The sequence below is a fragment of the Stegodyphus dumicola genome, chromosome 1 (assembly GCF_044657685.1).
Source record: "Stegodyphus dumicola isolate Sdum_Otavi_A_Nest chromosome 1, ASM4465768v1".
Taxonomy (NCBI): Eukaryota; Metazoa; Arthropoda; class Arachnida; order Araneae; family Eresidae; genus Stegodyphus; species Stegodyphus dumicola.
In genome coordinates, this window is record NC_140768.1 from 137,284,463 (window position 1) to 137,304,177 (window position 19,715).

A 19,715-nucleotide genomic window follows, 5' to 3' on the forward strand; every position below is an offset into this window, starting at 1 on the left:
CTTTTATTTGTGATTATATTTCCCATTTGTATTTTACAACATGTGTGACTACACGCTTTTTATATTTTTCTCTTGGCAACGTTTTTTTAGTTGTTGTCACTGTTTCACTTTACCATGTAGAATTTACTGTACTTGTGCCATTTTGTGTTTCAATATATGTTAATTTAGATGAATCTCTGCTCATTTATTTGTCTCCATTACTAATGTTAGTCTTTATCAATTACAACAAAACAGCAATAATTAAATTGGCCTCTATTTCCACTGTCCATCACTTCACAGTGAGAGCCATCACCATATTGAAAGTTACTTGTGATCCTTCAGAAGCAGAACTTTCGTCTGATTGGTTGAACGTTCGAGGAACACGTCTCGAGCCGGAACATTTTCGGATAAATTTTAAAATGTTGCTCGTAGCCGGGAGAGGTTCCTCCTAGCTAGATGAAACATTTCTCGGAAGCCTGCCATTTAAAGCCGTGCTACTAGAATCTCGTTTCTCGGAATTGTCCCGGGTAAGCGCGCGCGTCCAAAGAAGTGATAGGGCTCTTATGTTAACGCAGAGAAAGGGGGAAAAGCTATTTTCAGGAGTATGATTCACCACCTGACGTTCCATATAAGGAAGAAAAGCTGTTTATTTAGTTTCGGCTTTGGTACGGGGGAAAAACGCGCATTCATTAAAAAAAGCACTAAAAGCAAAAAATAAGCACTAAAAAAAAAAAAAAAAAAAAAAAAAAAAAAAAAAAAAACAAGGGCTTTAAAGAAAAAGTAAGCACCTATAACGGCCTTTATATTTTATTTTCAAATATAAGGACTTATAAGCACTTGTAAGGACCGCTACGAACCCTGAAAGCATATGAATACATGCACAATCAAACATGTGCGAGTTGTTTACTGTCCCATAGAACACTCGGTAATACACCTAAAGCACATTAATTATATCAACTCTAGAAATTAGGTGGTGCACATCATGAGTTTGTTTTATGTGATTACGGCAAAGCCTCGAGGGATATCTGCCTAAGAGGAAGGATCCCTTTGAAGAAGATTTTTTAAAACTGGCTCTTATACCAGTTACAAATGGGGCAAACCAAGGAAACGTCATGTAGCCAGCCCGTTCGCGGCATTCTAACCTGAGACAGAACTACCAGTGTTCAACGACACTTCGGCCACTAGTAGGCCCAAACACTTAATTGGAAAGTGCAATTCATTATGTAAACAGACATGAAGGTGATAATCAGTTGTGCACTGTTTCAAGTAATCAAATGTTATAAATGCACAGCTGTTACATTTCTTATTATTTATTAGTCATGTTTTTATTATGTAGAGCATACATATGATATAATTATGAATTAACCCAATAACAAAATGTGCACACTCTTTAGTACTCAAATACTCATCAATTATTTTTCAACTGATTATTACATACCCATAATAATCTGCAAAGAACTGATAACTATAGTTGCTGCCAATTACATAATCGTTATCTGAATTAAAAGCAACTTCAAATAAACTTCTTGGCAATGTTCATTTTTGTATTCATACATACATATATATATACACATCTAATAAGTCATATATTTACATACAGATAGAGAGATGCGATGGTTTAGCAGTTGTTAATATATATTTATTTGTATTAATGTAATGACTAAGATTTATATTAATGAATGTATATACAAATGTTTTTCATCATGCATAATAATAAATCCATAAATGTCCAATGCTTCAATATGTAGCATTTACAATAAAAGTATAGTTTCTAATGTATTTATAATCCAAAAAGTATTTCATTAATAACATGAAAATAATAGACAAATTTATTCTCATTATTACATAAGCTATGCTTTTCTTTTTTATGCATCTTTTATGCTGTTTAAAATGTGTCACTGATTATGCAATTAACAATTTAAAAGATAATTAGAAGAAAAGCCACGCATATACAAACGGATTTTAAAAAATTATTCAACTTAAATTTAAGAAATAAAATTCTATTATATAACAGTGATAATACACGATCAGCAAGAAATATGACAAATTTGGCGACGAACAATTTGTAAACAAATCCGAACTGCAAGAACGTCGTAAAATACTGTCAACTCTGAAATTTCCACGATTATATATTTAATGAATATATACACATTTATAAAATGACTCAGACAGTTGTAATACAACAAAACAGCAATTATTAAATCGGCCTCTATTTCCACCGTCCATGACTTCACAGTGAGAGCCATCGCCATATTGGAAGTTACCTGTGATCCTTCAGAAGCAGAACTTTCGTCTGATTGGTTGAACGTTCCAGGAACACATCTCCAGATAGAACATTTTCGGACAAGTTTTAAAATGTTGCTCGTAGCCGGGACATGCTCCTCCCATGGAGGTAGGAAGTAAGATGGAGTAGCCCTAAACAGGTTTCTTCCATACCCTGCTGAAACACTGGCGATCCCTACGTGGTGACCAAAACATTTGGTCATTTACCATTAAATTCAATGGGTTTTGACGCGATTGTATGTAAATATTTTGCAATTACGTCGTAAATATAAATATAAATGTATATATTTTCTTTTTCTACAACACTTTAGAGTCCTAAGTATGTGAAAACAACATATTTTTAAACAATATTTCATTCTGAATGGAATTACCGTAATTTCCGGAAGAAACGCCACAGCGTTTACGTGTTTAAAACTTAAATTTTCAGCGGGTGTGGCGTTTCTACCCATGCGGCGTTTAGGTGCACTAAAAATAAAATATTTCCTACGATGGTCATTGTACATAGTTTGGATGGCCTTGTCATTGTGCATTGACTGGTGCTATTCCTACACAAAAGACCACTCAGTTGCTTTTTGCGAATGTTATTTTGTTTACATTCTTTCCCTTGAACGGACCTACATGCCTTATTCACAATAAACAAGATCTCAGAACAATAACATTCTTCCCCCTTTCAAATCAACATTCTCATCAGTTTGAATAGTCTCTCTACTCTGCTATTCGATGAATCTTCCAAGAACCATCCTCCCCCCACCCCTGCCTTTTCTGCAATTTTTTTCAAAGGCGGACACGACTCCACCTGCCTCGCAATAAGGAACTCTGAAGTATTTCCCCTTCAGCATGAATGGATTTTTCTTGGCATTCTGCCAAATACAGATCCCATCAGTTTGGGTACAAGTACTTGTTGGATAGTTTTTAAGTAAGAAGGGAGCGGAAAATTTTTGAAAATGGCTCTAAACGGCACAGAAGCTATACATTTCTTACCTTTAATTTATTTTTGAGTACTGGTATGTCAGGACTTAGGTTGAGTTTTTGCATCTATACGGCCCACGACGATGTCACATGCAATTTAATCTATTGCGGCGTTTACGCTGATGTGGCCTTTCTTCCGGAAATTACGGTAAATGCTATACTTTTCGCAGAACAGTTTTCTCAGAATGGTTTAATTTGAATGAAATATTTTCACAAGTTTTTGTTAATTACATTAGAAAAAAAATTTAAGGTAATTCAATTTTATTCGGTTAAGGTACAAAATTTAAGATCAAAGTTTACTATATTATTAATATTAAAATTATGCATTATTTCTTTTCTATTTATAGAGCTTCTTCCTAAAATACTTTCTTAAATATGACATGATTTTTTGGCTTCCAAGGCATCTTTTAAATCGAAAAATATAAGTCAATTTATAATTAATGCTCTATTCGGTTCATTTTAAATTAGAAAATTATTAGAAATTAGCGAAATACTTTAAATAGTACTTAAGTTTCTCTGAACATTTCTGAAAGGGATTAAAATATGGATTTTTTTTAAAGTATTATTTAAAACCTGCCACTGAGTTATTATAAAATGTAAGGGAAATAATTATTTTAATTATACTTATCAGATTTTTTTAAACCATTAATTTTAACAATATATATTCCAAAACTCTTTATTACTTTCTTAGGTGTGCATCTCATAGCATTTGCTTTACAATGCCTTTTAACAGATTGCTTTCCAGAACGAACAATTCTTGCTTAAATAGTTTTATAACGTATTTGTCAACAGGATTTCAATTTATGTTTACAATTCAATATTAAGGTTATTATATATTTAGATAACGGATACGATCATTATAAATTAGATACATTTAATAATTAGATTTCTTCACAGTTGTTTATAAATGAATAAATTCCTCATTTCAAATACATCTATAAATAATTTAATGAATATTTATGTATTTTGTGAAAGGCAGATACATGCTTTTTGCAAGCACATGCATAAATACCCATACATATTTCATATTTTTCATTTCCGGCATGTGGAAATCTTTAATTTCTTTGCGTTCACTATATTTTATTTTTAATTGGCCCAAATAAGTAAAACGTGTAAGCCCGAAGGGATTATTTTTCAGATACATAAAATTTAAATGATGAGTTTAAAATGAGCAGCAGTAAAGCCTCTCCTCTAAAAAAATTTAAAAGGTACATGTTACAATAATATATGGATGTGAAAAAAAATTATTTTATTTAAAACATTTTGCCGTTTGGAACATAAAATAAAAGTAGCGAATACTCTATCAAGGGTATCGAAAGACGTACACAATTTTAAAAGTACCGTAAGTTTCATTCTTTAAGCATAACATTTTTGTTAAAATTTATATTTTTGTAGTTCAACAGCTTAGAATTTTATAAAACAAATTCATAATCGAAATCGCTGTTGTTAATTATCTAAAAATAATCAAGATGTGATTTTTGCGTAAATGTCACTAAACTATACAAATAGCTATTATCCATCACACTACGAATGTTTCTTTCATGCGAAAGTGTCCCTTTTTTTATTTGTATGGAACTGTCGTGTGTCGAAATACTATCAGAACACTGTCAAGCGAGCTTCTGAATGTAAACAAAGAACACCCCATCTGGTGACCGAAGCTTCGAAGCAGTGCTTCACTTCTAGTGCCGGTTGGCCACTCCTTCTTTCTTACCTCCATGGTTCCTCCTAGCTAGACGAAACATTTCTCGAAATTGTCCCGGGTAAGTGCGTGAGTCCATAGAAGTGATGGGGCCATTAGTTTCAGTCTTAACGCTGCTTTACTTCTATCCAATGCCAGCACCTTGTTCTCTAATCTGGCTATTAGCTCATGAGATTTTTTCTTATGAAATGAAAGAAAGAGATGAATTAACAAAACACAGAAATGTCCAATGATTAGAAAGCCAGTTCAAGGAAATTATGCAAATACATGATGGTAATTCTATTTCAAATGCTGGCTTTTGTATATTTAAGGATATGGTATCATATAGGCCATGATACTGGAAAGCTCATGAGATTTTTTAATGAAATGAAATGAAAAAAGAGAGAGAGATGAATTAACAAAATAGAGAAATGTCCGATGATTAAAAAGCCAGTTCAAGGAAATTATAGGCAACTCTGAAATTGCAATATAGTGCAGAGAATTGGGACATATATTCAGTATTCATACAGTGCATGGACATAAGTTACAAAAAAAAAAAAAAAAAAAAAAAAAAAAAAAAAATTAAACATAATATCAACCAGAAAAGTATATTTTAGGTTTCTAAACTGAAGTTTTTTTTTAATATTTCTACAGTTTTTCAGCCAAATTTTAAACTTCGGAAGTTGTAATTTTGCAACATTCAAGTCGGTGAATATTTTTCCAAGGAATGTTAGCATTACTCCGCATTCAGAGTAGGTCAACAGTGCGGCTTTGACCATGTGCAATCGTGTGGTTTAAACAATGAATTTCCCTCAGTAGGGATATCAGAAATTTAAATTACAATCTGCAATATGAGTGACAGGCTTTCCACACTAGAAGATGGTTTATAATGACCACTGGCTATCACTCGAGGAAATTTAGGAACATGTCCCAGACTTGCTGGGTGGTCTTCAAAGTGCTTTTCTTCTTTTGATAACAACAACATGAAGAAGGAATTTTCCATGCATTTGAAGTAAAATGACATGCTATAATAGCCAAGGTGCTTATGGCCAAAATTTTGGTAATGGTAGAGCATTGCAACAGTTGTTTCTTCTTTCTGGCTGAAAAGAAGAAATTTGATCTTTAATAGTATAAGCTTTCTCACATTGAAAAATTTCAAACCTACTTTGCTTCTGGTTAGTTCAAGACATGGTATCTATTCTGCATCAAGCAACTTGTTTTACCTCAGCAACATGTAAAATTTTAGTGTCTCAGTTGGAGTCCCGTTTCTTTTGCCATCACACACGTTTCTCAAAACTATCTTGATGGACATATTCTTCTGGAATATAAATATGGAAATAAAAATATGTTAAAGTGTATATCTGATTTCATCAGGCAAATAAAGCCTGGAATGCATACAGAAGCTGTGTTAATCCTTAGAAAACAAGGTTTTACTAACCTGTATCCTTAAAATATCGAAACACCTGAAATGAGATTCAGAGCAATTTCTTCCCCTCCCCATCCACTAACACACAAAGAGGTGCAAAGATTTCACATGACAACCTTTTTACTACCTAACAAAATAAAATAATAATAATAATAATAATAATAATAATAATAATAAACACAAATAAATCCTTTTAGAACAAGCTGTCTGCAATAAACTGATACAATGCACTGGGGAACCTGCACTGCACACCTGAGAGGGAGGGAAGACAACATCACAATCTGGACTATTTCAGGTGGTTGCGGTCATTTGAATGAAAGGCTGTCTTGGGAGTTTTGGTCTTGAAAAGGTTAAAGGCAAGTTTTATTATGTTGTGCTACAACAGTCATTTGAATTAATGGCCATCTCAAGTGTTTTGGTCTTGAAAAGGTTAAAGGCAAATTTTACTGCTCTGTGCTACAATAGTTTTGAACCTTATTTATTTGATTGGCCACATCAGTAACTGAGTGATTAAGACTTCTCAATGCTGGTAGTTTGATACCAGGTAAATGACCTGAATGCATAGTTGGTTTCCTCATATGTTACATAAATATGAGGCCAGTTTCCCTTATAAAGGTCATCCACAAACACATTCTTTCCCTTATGTAGACAGCCCATATGTACTTCACTATATTCAAATAACCCAAGCTTATTTTATTCAGCAACAATCTCAGTTCTCTTGATGCGATTTCTGACCTGCAACAGAATCTTTGAGCAATTTAACTGTTTTGCTGATTTCTTTACCAAAGTTATGACAATAGCAGATTTATGAAAAGGGAAGGAGCACACAATTTGAATTTTTTGGGGTTATCTTTTTTACAAATTTTTAGTTTTAAATAATTCATGAAAAGTGATTTGGAGCTTATTAGAATACACGTTTTTTCATAACTATGACTTACATTACATGATAAATTTACCTCTTAGAAATTAGTGAACCATCATTGATTTGACGTTCAGCAGTTTTAGCTTTTTTTCCAGTCTTGACTTAAGGGGGTTACACACATATATATATTTTCTGTCTTTTAAGAATATTTGGAGCAGTAGTACTTTCAGAACTCTGAACAATAAATTTACAGAACTTTCCTTCTTATGTGTCTCCAGACATCCTAATGTTACCCTTTTTCACCAAAAATTTTTCACAACATAGCTTTCAATTATCATGAAACAAATGCACTAAGGCTCAATTTGAATTAGCTTTTCTGTTAACAGAACAGAAGATCAGAGCAATAGTCAAGATATTTTAAATCAGCATTATGGCTATCATAGAAGATAAGCAACAAAAAACTTGAAATTGTATTATTAAGTATACTCAGCCTCAATTTCATTTTCCTCTGCTTCAGAGCAGGATCTGGACTCTGCTAATATAGTTCTTATCAAGCTCATATAATACATTCATACCAGTCATTAAAAATGTGAGCAAACCTAGCTAAAACATACAGCTAAGTCATAATATGCACAACCACAGCTCCCAGAAGGCTAGTTTCATGCTACTGAACAAAGACCATAAAGGCTACATCATATGAAAAGATGTTGATAAATCTCCCATTAGAGGTAAAATAAAGGAAAAGAAGGCTATGTCAATGGAGATACATGATAATCTGACAGTTCTAGGATGGAAGACAAAATATTATAAGCTCAGCCATATAAATTTATATTTTAGGTCTAGAAAAAAGCAGAGGTGATTAAGACTGATGCTGAATTTCTAACATAGTTTCAGAGATTTTTTAGCAAGTGAATAACACTTTTTCAATGATATATATTTTTTTTTTCTTAAAGCTAACTTTTTTGTTTAGTAAAAACTAAGCATCAGTTAAACTACGAATACATGAAAATTTTCAGGACATATTTAACTTTAGAACTATCATCCTTTTTGGTAGAAATAAGTACAAATTAATCATGTCAACAGATGTTGCAATGTTAAAATAGTCATAGCATTTTACATTTTCAGCTTTCATCATTATCATCAATTGCAGCTACTCTGAAAATATACTCTACTCTGAAATACACACAAGCAAAGCAGTTATTTATATTTTTTTACCAAATACATTGAAGACTAACAGATGATTCAACTCCAATATGTGTTTCTTTGGAAACAAGATTTTTGATTTTTTTCAACAAATTTATTACACAATCTTCATATTGTAATTTTTTACAAATCTTTATTAATAGCAAAAAATACACTTCCATTATTTTCTGCGAAATAAATGTATTTACACTGTTTTTTACAATGAACCAACACTGTAGTCCACTAAAGTAAAACTGCTTCTGACATATTTTCCCTATAAAAGCTCATCAGAATTGCAATTTAATGAATACAGAGGTAGCAAAACTGGGGAGGGGGAATATTATTCATATAAATCGCCCAATTCCTTTTCTCTTTCTTTTCTAAGTCAAACTCAATATGAGAAACCTAAGAACCTCATGTGGATATTTAGCAGGAAAAGGTTCATTTAATAAAATTTGTCAGATTTATTTAATAGTGGTTAGATGTGCATAACGGAATTAATAAACAAAATGTTGGAAATATTTATAAATCAGAATAAATGCGCACAAGGAATAATAAACAATCTTTTTTGCAGAAATTTCTCATAGCCTTATTGCACTACTTTCAAGTTTTTTTTTTTTTTCTTTTCTAATTCTACTCATTTAAAATGAAAAAAAAAAAAAAAAAAAAAAAAAAAAAAATTCTAAACAATTCAATCAAAATCTTGACAAACTACGCGAAAATTTTTAAAACGTGATCACGGGAGGAAAAGCCAAATTCTGTTAAGCACTATATTTTTTTTGGGGGGGGGGGTGTTAAAAAAGTATGGTAACTTGATCGATGGTCTTGCATAAACTTTTTGCTAATGAAAGGTATTATTGCATTTTAAATTTGCAAATGTACACACATTAGCAGGATTCATATAAATATGCTCCCTGCAAAAAAAGTGAAAGCAAATTTATGAAAATACAAAAATATTACAAATATGGATCTTAAATATTACTCAAATTTTGGAGACAAAGCCAAAGAGAAAAGATGCACACTTTATTAAAGACATTTTGAGCTTCTTCAATAAAAAAGGACACTGGCCCTAGCGAAGTTATTTATAAAACCCATTTAATCAGATATGCAGAGCTTGCAGAAAAGTAGGTCACTGGAACACGTGCGGCTAGGCTGGGGCTTTTTTAGCAATAATGGTGTAAACAAATAAAACTGAAATACTTAACTACTGCAATAATCTCTGATCCAATATATTACGAAACATAATGTGCTAAAGCTACAGATCATGCAAACTGAAAAATATTTTTAAACAGTTAAATATAAAATATTTCAAGGGGAGATCGCATAATAGAACCGACCAAAGGCGACTCCATTCTATTAGTCAGGCATAAAAGGTTACTTATCATGCTCACTCAAAACAATTATTTCGGACGTCTGAAAAAATGTATATCCTTCTGTGATACCATTAGTACACCTATAAGAATGTTAAACGACAAACGGTTAATTTTGGAGCTCACAAAATTTAAAAAAACCTTACTCACTCGCTGATGATGCAGAGGTAACCACGTGAAATGGAAATGTCTATCGACTTCATTTACTTAGGACATCCGATCTTCTTAACTTCTTTAACTGTAATGAGTTGCGAGATTTTTGCTATTTATTTTGAACAGGTAGGGTTTATACAAATTACAAATCTCAATTTTTTCTGGCACCTTCGAAAGAGACTACGCTGCCTCCCCTATAACAAATATTGCTCAATGCGAGCACAAAACGCATCACCTGCATCCCGCGAGCCCGGGGAAAATCCTGGGCGTGACGTCATCAGCCAGACCTGGAGGAAAAGTATGCATTACTACTGCGCAGAATGTGTAACACTGTAAGCTCCGTAGGCTGAGCGTAGTAATAGGATGCATTTATAAAATTAATTTCGTGGTTTACACTTCGAGTTCCAAATTGTGCAGCACAGGAATACTCCATGAAAGTCTGCGGATTACAGTAAGGAGGACCGTTTTTCAATCGCATGTTTCAGGAATAACTGTGCAAGCATTTTCTGCAAACCTTCTGCAAGCTCTGAACTGCAAGCTATGTTCAGTGTGCCGAGCTTTCTATGTGTAACCTCGCATCGGGTGCATCGCGAATTCTTGAGCCCACTGAGTTACTTGTCGGACGTTTTACGCACAGCGAAACTTCACTGGGATTTTTAGTAGCCAGATTTACAAATGAAAAGTACTATGCATTCCAATTTTTTTTTTTTTTTTTGAATCGCGGGATTTTAAAATCTTAAAATGCATGCAAAATGAGGCATAATGTGGGAGGAAAATTGAGTATAGCTTCTGTGTATTCTTTAATGTAAAAGTTTGCTATGCAAACTTGCGCACCGGAAGAGAAGAAAGAACTATTCCTAATTTATTATTACTTTTCGAAGATCTAAATTCAGTAACAAAAATTTCTCCGCAATCGTTTTGCTTAATATAAGAGAGAATTTTTCTTTCTTTCTAACGCTTGTTTAATATCGTACATGGTACATTAAATTTATTTCCGTTTCTAATTTTAGATTAATTTTAAAAGTTAGGTCAGGCTATTAAGTTTTGTGTGTTTGCTCTGAGATGCAACACAAATTATTTTGAAAACTTCGGTGAAAGTTTCTGTACTCTCGACCTCAGTGGTCTGCTGTACTTGGAAGACATCTGCTGGTACAGTTTTGAGATTATAATTTGAATATGAAGTAACGGCTGAGGTTATTAGTTATATTCGTGTTTCAACAGATTCATTTCGCCCGCAATTGATAAGCTCTTTTCGCTTTTGTCGTCCGATAAAATCCAGCACTGCGCAAGGAGAAAATACTGTTTCTGAAATTTAAAACAAGAGGCGGAAAATAAGAGAAAGAACGCATGCCGAAGTTCCTTCCACTCTATACGAAGGAAACAGTCAACTCGCGCTCGAAACATTCGTCGCACATTCCGGGCAGTGGTGCTCGCTGCGTTCTCTCAGCTGAGCGGCTGTAGTTCCGCGAACCCACACCCACACGGCCCAGTCACAGATGTCGCGATGCAGCAGCTGAACACGTGAGGAAAGTGTAAGCACCGCCGCTTTCTTTTTTCCTCCTCGTTCGTCAGCGAAATGCCGTACAGCGGGGTGTAGACAGGCTCGGACCACTGTAGCATGGCTGAATGCCCTCATGAGTCTGGTGATGTGAGTGAGTGTATAGACCAGCCTTCGACGAGCAGCACCGTCAGCCGCGATTCTTCATCCAAGGTGAGTGCGGTCTTTTCTCGGTTTCTCCTAGCCGGCGAGCAATCCGCGGTGACCACGTGCTCGGGGTACATATTTAACCGGAGGTGTCTCGAACGAGCTTCCGTTAGGCTTACTCCATCACTATGAGAATGTATTGTTCGAAGTACTTGCTGCTTACAGCACTGCCAGAGTGAAGGGATCATTTTGCACTGACCACAAACTTTCTAAGAAAGAGATCACATGGGAAATATTTAAAGCGCTTAAAGAAAAGCTACTTAAAAAAAAATGTGTTCATTATTTTTTTTTCGGTATTTTATTGTGTAATTATCTGTGTAGCAATATTTAAAACAATAAAGATAACATTTAATAAAACAAAATATTTACTGTAGTTACGCAATAAAAAAAAATAACATGAAGATGTTTTATATGTACTGTCCTTGTATGTGTAGATATACTGCTTTTGATGTATAAGAAAGAATATGAAGAATTTTTTTTTTCTATAGTTATGTTAATATGTCGCTTAATTTAAAATACTGGTTTGTAATGAATATTTGAAGTTGCTGCTTGAAGGAATTTTTTATTTTTAAAATGTTTACAATTAAGTTAATTGTTTGTACTTCTGAACAGTTATAAATTACTCATTTGGCTTCTTTTACTGTTTATTATTCTTGAAAGGAATCAGTTTTCAATTTTTAAATGCTGCTTATAAAATTTATTCGTTTTAATTGCTAATAAAATATTATGTAATATTTTGTTAAAAAACGGAACTGCTTTAAGTTACTTTTTTGTTGTGATTAAGAGTTTTGGCAAATTTAAGGCTTTTAGGAGTAAATAAAAAGTTATATTTTCTTAATACATGCCACTTTTGCAGTCAAGTTTTTAAAACCTTTGACGGTTTAGCTGAGATATAAAGCCAACTGTATTTTTTTATTAATATTTTTAGTGTTTTTCTTTGCTTTAATTTTAGTTTTCCTCGGTATAAATGACGGTGGCTTGGCAAATGCGGTCAAGAGCAGGAGACTGACGTTAATTACGGAAGGGGAAAGTAAACGGCTGTGTCAGGGATCATAAGGGGAGATATATTTAAAAAAAAAGTGTTTTTAGGTCTCATTCAGTATCAGTATATCAGAAATAAATGATGCACATGGTATCAGAATGGAGACAAATTACATACGATACGAAAAGTTATATTTATTTGTTTATTAACATTTCATTATTACATTGTTTTCGTTCAGGAATTTCCTTCCACCCCCCTATGAGCAATACATACAGGTAGATGTAAGTCGGCTGAAAAGCACTACTATAAACAAATAATCCAACCCAATTCCAGTTGAACAGCGCTTATTAATACTAATTGTTTACGGAAAGCATCCTAGTTTTTGAAAAGCTTCGTATCATCTAACATAAAATTAATTAATTAATCATCTTAAGAATGATTTTGTGTTGAATATGGCAAAACATATGAGGGTTGGCTAGGCATGATTTCATGGAGAATTTTCTAAGGAAAATGGGCTCATATTTACATACCATAAGAAAATCCACGAAAATGCTTACACAAAGTGGTACGTTGCAATAGGGTTCCTTCAATCCATCTGTTAAATTTGCATCTAATTGTCAAGTGCTCAATTTTTTTGGCTAGTTTATACATTCAAAGGAAAATACAAGTTACTCACTGAACTTCGCACGTTAGTCTGAATAACCTTTAAACCCAATGAACAGTATATTTCTGTGACAGGGCGAGCTTTCTGACTGTACAATCTGTTTTACATTTAGCGAGCTTGTGCCGAATAAATTTATTCGCTATTTTATGTAATTTTTGCAACATTTTGTAATTCTTTTATTTATTTCATCTGTCCTGTGTCGACCACTTTAGTTCAGTGATCCGTATTAATGTGCGCTTTTTTTAAAAAAATTTAAATGCTTCAAGAATAATTAATTAGAAAAGGGCATAATTCTCTTCTTATCCTTAAATTATTCAATAAAAAAAACTGCATTTTCAGCTATAACCAAGTGAAATAATTTTCTAAATATAATTCAAAGCATGAAAAATAAGGTACATAAACAGCTTGGAAATGGAACTAGCATTGAGATTCTCTTTAAGAAATATGGTGAAGCTTAACAAAAAGTCTACGAAGTGAAGTAATTCCGTAGAATATTTTCTAACTCTTTATGATTAAATTGCACTCAATTATACTTTATAAACTATTAATGTAAATACTATTTAATGTATATGTGTGGATGTGTGTGTGGCTCACTAGCGGCTGAGCTGTAAAGTCGTTGAACTCTGGCAGGTCGATCCAGGGTTCGAATCCGGATCGACGGGGATGGCTGTATTGGCGTTTTCGAGGTTTTCCCCACGTGTAACGTGCATAAGAGTCAGTTTTGCTTAGAAAGTTCTCCACGATGGACCCTTACCCTTATGCAAATAACCGTCGAATGCTTTGCTATAATCAAACAAACAAGACCAAACAATAGATATATAAATAAGTAGCTTAAAAACTGCTATATTTTATGTATACTCGTTAAGTAATATTTCAATATATATAATGATTAAAAGAAAGGAAAAGTCGGATCCTAACTGATTGTATATAATGTAATCTCTATGAAGGCCCTAACAATTCTTTCTCACTTAAAGTCGTAACCCAAAAAGAGAACAAATTAAACTTCAGATACGTATACAATACTGAATCTAATACAAAAAATACAAAATATAAAAATAAATTATATATGTACGAAACCTAACTAACTATTTATATTGATATTACGTAAATATACGTATTATAATGAACATTGTATAATAAAGATATTTTATACCTTGTTCTATATTTGGTTCCATTTATATATACCTATACATAGATATTATATAATTTAAGGATTCCGTTTAAGGATTATAGTAGTAGTTAATACTACTACATATAAAACACAAAAGTGCATTAATAATGTATTTCTCAGTATTATTTAACTTCATTCTTATGAATTTTCTGCAGTCTAGTTTGCGTTATTTTATTCATAAGTCTCAAATAAAAACAATTATTGTTTATATGTCATTAGAAAATTAACCAAAAAGCAGCGACCACAATGTAATTGAGAAACAGTCCTTAGCCGTGAAAAGGTTGAAAGCCATTCGGTTATGACTATTATCTCACATACTCAGCTACTTCGCATACATGGAACATAGCATTCGAAATGAAAAACTCAATATTTACTACAAATTCATTCGTGTAACAAATATCTGTCTTTCTACACCTATGGCTTTAAAAAAAGATGTTATTTATCTTACAGTTTATCGTTAAGTAATACATTTTCATTGTACAAAATTGCATTCATTCGAAGAATTCAATTTGTATTTTCCTCTGTATAAAACTTAATGTAGAGAAGTTAGATGTTTAAACAACCCCCACAATTTCTTAAGATCCCGAGCGAGATTTTCCGCTCCTTGTCTGCTCTCCCCCTGAAAAAAGGGATTGTAAATTTACGACCTGACCGCATATAAGGGTATTTCATAAATGACAATAAAAAATAAATTCCGATTTTTTTTAAAAATTTAATAAATACAGCAATAAATCTAGGTAATCTTTTACTTCTGGAACTTGACTTGTAATTTGTTTAAGAAAATATTATGTTACAGTCTTAGGAAACTGAAGGTTTTATTTTATCCAACTTATAACTGAAGTTAAAGTTGATTTGAGAAAGAAAAACGGTATATTATGGAAGAAGATAAATTATATTCGTGAGATAAACTTTACAAGAGTAATTACGCCGAAGTTTTTCGCACGCTGTTAATAGTTATGTTTCTTATTTTTTTTTTTTTTTTAAATAAGAAAACGCTTTTGCGCTTGTGCACTTAATGTGATACAGTGTAATGGGGGGAAAAAATTCAGCGAATTTACAGACGTTTCTTATCATTAATAAAATATTAGTTCTGGAGAACTTGACACTTTTCTTGACAGCTCTTAAACAGGGATTCATAATTCTTATTGCAGATTTTAAATCGTAAATTTTGTTGAGGCCTGCAGGGTTTTATATGTAATTCAGTTTTTCAAATATATTTTCTTCTTTAAAAAAAAAAAGGCGGTGCCTTCTTAAGATGGGTTAAAAAGTGACATATTTTAATATTTTCCTATCATACCGAATTTTTATTGTCTCTGATTTTGGTTAAAATGTGTTTTAAAATATTTATTCTGGAATATATTTGTTTGCATGTGTTTTAATTCTACTACATACCTCTCATGAAAAAGTATTACATATATTAGAGAAAAAAAAAAAAAAAAAGTGATGTCTTAGTTTTTAAGGAGCATTTAACTCTGTATATACAGTGAACATCCTGTATATACAGTGTGCACTGTATATACAGGGTGTTCATTGCTTTCAACTGTTAAAATTTTAAATGCATTTTATTTTTTTAAAAAAATATTTTTGGCAGCATTTTATATTACTAGTATGTATTTCTTCTAGATAGTTTTACCGGCAAAAATAAAGATAGCGCAACGTTTTCTGATGTCCTATACATATGCAGTTTTAATTTCCGACAAACAGAAGTAATTCTAAGTATACAAGTTCTGCAGACTTCCACAATTAATTAAAATTTTGTTTAAAAATGTAGATTACCTTGGCTTTTATACTGTAAATCTGTATACCTTCACTTTCCCATTTGGGAATTGCTATTTCTTAATTTTTTCCCCAAATTTTATTTTCGCGGACTCTTTTTCGTTTTCGGACATTTGCACGTTGCCACTTTCGTCGAAAAATTAAAATAATGATACTATCAATTGTTACATTGCGTAGCTTTTGTGTACTGCTTTATCTAATATTTAGAAAATTTCACCCTATGTGTAGAAACTATGTAATGAGGGAGCATGCGAAAACAAGAATTAACATAAATTAAACATGAAACTCCTTCTTATAATATTATCTTTGTATTCAGATTTCAGCTGAGCGCATAAGATAGTTTGAAGCTAAACAGCTATAATAAGCCTATTAATTTAAAAGTTAGGTCGCCTAATCGTAATCTAAAGGTGGTCCAGAAGTTCAAGACACAAATCGCGCAACTTACTATAAAATGAATTGTTCAAGGTTATAGCTCCTAACGGTAGGGGAGGGGGAAGTCCTTTTTGTTATAATATTTCCTCGTAAATGAACGCTTTATTAACAAAGAAAACACTAAATTATTCAAGACATAGCTGCGAATGTTTTTCACCGGATCGGCCGTGCAAGAAGTTTACAGCAATTCCGGAAATATAAATAACGCAAGTGCGGATGATTTATGTTTTTCCAAGACACGAAAATTAATTTAGTGAAAACAATAATATCCTGATTTTTCATGTTAAAAAAATTTAATCTGGAAAATTTAGTTTACAATCTAACACTTTAAAGAGGAATTCTGTGTTAATTTTTTAAAGAAAAAATATATAAATAAAATAAATTTTTGTAACGCTTTGTCTGTTACCTTCATTTAATAAATATCGTGTTCTTTGCACATAAACCATAACATTCAATTCAACAGCAATATCACACAATATGTAAAAGAGCAGATATTTGGAATTTCCGATACATAGTCTCGCGCGCTGGAGATAAAAATGTTGCCCCCCCGTAGAGTGTTGCCATTGCTTGTTTTGAAATCGTTGAGTTTCTTAATCAAAAACTCATAAATGCTTACAAAATATGAAATAGATAATAAAACAAATTCCAAATTTGGGCTTCCAGATGCACATATTCGGGTGGAGACAATTCAAAATTTGATGGCTTTAGGTACCGTTGTTTTATCACATTGCGAGATACATACCTACATTTATGCAGATTCTTCATTATTTAATGTCTTTAAATATAATGCAAGGCTCTAATATTTGGTGGCAACAATTTAAAAAGTGATTCGCCGTTTATAGTGAATCAACGCAAAATGCAAAACGAAATTAATAGCCCTTTTGGACTAATTGGCCCTTTGGACTAAAAAGATGGAAATATTTTGCAAATATTTCGCATCCTTTCGTAGACCAACTCATTAAACTAAATCTTTACTGTTGAATAAAATTAAAACTAGAAAAGAATTCCAATTTTAAAAGGAACGGCATTTGTTTTTGTATTTCTTTTTTAATGTTAAAATTATATAAAAAGAAAAAACATTAAAAAAGTATAAAAAGAAAATCAGAAAGGTTTCGGATTATAAATTATGTCAAAGAGTTTTTTTTTTTTTTTTTAAACATTTAGTGTGTTACCTTTATTCATTAAATATCATGTTCTTCGCACTTAAACCATAAAATTCAGTTCAAGAGCAATATCGCAAAATAATTTTAAATTGAGCATATATTTAGAATTTTAGATACACAGTCTCTGGCGCTGGATATACAAATGTTTTTTTTTCTGTACAACGTTGCCATTGCTCGCTTTGAAATCCTTGAGTTTGTTAATCAAAAATTCGTTAAAGTTTTACAAAGTATGAAATCGATAATAAAACAAATTTCAAATTTGGACTTCCAGATGCGCATATTCGCAGTAGGATTACGTCATTCAAAATTGGATGGCTCCAGGTACCATTGTTTAATCACAATGCGAGAAACATACATACGTTTATGCAGATTTAAGTTATTTAATTTCTTCAAATATAATACAGGGCGATAATATTTGGTGGCAACAGTTTGAAAAGTAAAACGGACATTTAGAGTGATTCGACGCAAAATCGCAAAACGAAAACAATAGTCTCTCAAGGATAAAGTCCCTTTGGACTAATAAATACTTAAATAATTTTTTAAAAGACAAATATATAGAGAGGCTTGAAATGTATGTTTTTCAGAATTTTCGTCATTACCGGCAGATTTATTTTGGACACAGACGATAGTGCACATAAGCAGAGATAAAAGCTTCGCAGTCGATTAAATTATAGGATGTTAGAAACATACAGTGTCTCACAAAAGTTATGGGACACTTGTGCTTTACAAAAGGAAACTGTAGTAAAATAAATTTAAAAAATAGTAAAAATTTTTTGTGGGTGTGTTTCATACTTAAATTTAGTAACAATTATTACATAACATACATTTTCTCAAAATATTAAAATATTAATTTAATAAAAATGCAATTGTTTAGAACGGAGCAAAAAATGGCACACATAAGTGATGGGACACTTACTTTTCCATCAAATATTTATCCAAAAATTTTACTTTTTAAAAGGTTTTAATATTTTGTTGGATTTCCTTTTCCTTTTAAAATATGATTTAATCTTCTTGGGATGGATTCCACTAATTTTTTTGTGATTTCTGGAGTGATTTTACCCCGTTCTTCTTCAAGCACCGATTTTAATTGTTGTTTTGAAGAAATGGTGTATTTACGAATTCTTGATTCCAATTCTTGTCAAATATTCTCTATGGGATTTAAGTCTGGAGATTGTGGTGGTGTTTTTATTATTTCATGACAGTTATACAGCAGCCAGAGTCTAACGTTCAAAGCAGTGTGCTTGGGGTCATTGTTCTGGTAGAATTTAAAATCGTTATGAAGGGTCAATTTTCGTGCTTAAGATTTCAAATTTTGATTTAAAATGTCAATATACTTGTACTGATCCATTATACTGTCAATAAAAACAAGATTACCAACTCCAGCGGACGACATACACACCCATACCATAACTCCTCCTCCACCATGTTTTACTGTTGGCACCAAGTTCTGTTTGCGAAATTCTTCCCTGGGTTTTCTCCACACCAAGATTCTACCGCCAGAACAAAATATATTAAATTTACTCTCATCAGCAAATATAACTTCATTCCAGTAATCAGAATTCTTATTTATGTTGGATTTTGCGAAATCCAGTCTGAGTTTTCTATTCTTTTCACTTACGGAGAATTTTTTCCTGGCTGCTCTACCGTGATATCCAGCAGATCGAATTGCTTTTCTAATAGTCTCAGGATTAACAATTACTCCATATAATGCTTGTAAATCAGCAGCAATTTTAGGAACACTCATTCTTGGATTTTTTTTAATATTTCGAACGATAATTCGCTTTATTCTATTGGATACTTTTGATGGTCGGCCAGGTGGTCTTCTTTTATTCTGGATCATATGATTCTTTTTATATCGTTTAATGATATTGAAAACTGTTGAAGGACTCAAGTTAACTGTTTCAGCTGTTTCTCTAATAG

The 19,715-nt window shown here is 32.3% G+C and overlaps 1 protein-coding gene and 1 long non-coding RNA gene across 3 annotated transcripts in view; one reads left to right on the plus strand and one right to left on the minus strand.

The window, feature by feature from the left end:
* Positions 1-752: 752 nt before the first annotated feature.
* LOC118206107 (uncharacterized) lies at positions 753-10,138 on the minus strand. The gene is made up of 3 exons (XR_004761136.2): positions 9,900-10,138; positions 6,348-6,462; positions 753-6,227 (listed from the first exon to the last, which is right to left on the minus strand). It is a non-coding gene; the product is annotated as an uncharacterized LOC118206107 (long non-coding RNA).
* A 53-nt stretch (positions 10,139-10,191) lies between these two features.
* LOC118180596 (uncharacterized) overlaps positions 10,192-19,715 on the plus strand; it is a 386,689-nt gene continuing 377,165 nt past the window's right edge. Inside the window, exon 1 of one of the 2 annotated variants that reach the window (XM_085821254.1) lies at positions 10,192-11,613. In XM_085821254.1, coding sequence (XP_085677380.1) covers positions 11,521-11,613 — 93 coding nt within the window. In that variant the 5' untranslated portion in view covers positions 10,192-11,520. The remainder of the gene's footprint in view (positions 11,614-19,715) is intronic. The other variant, XM_085821256.1, reaches the window with a different exon arrangement.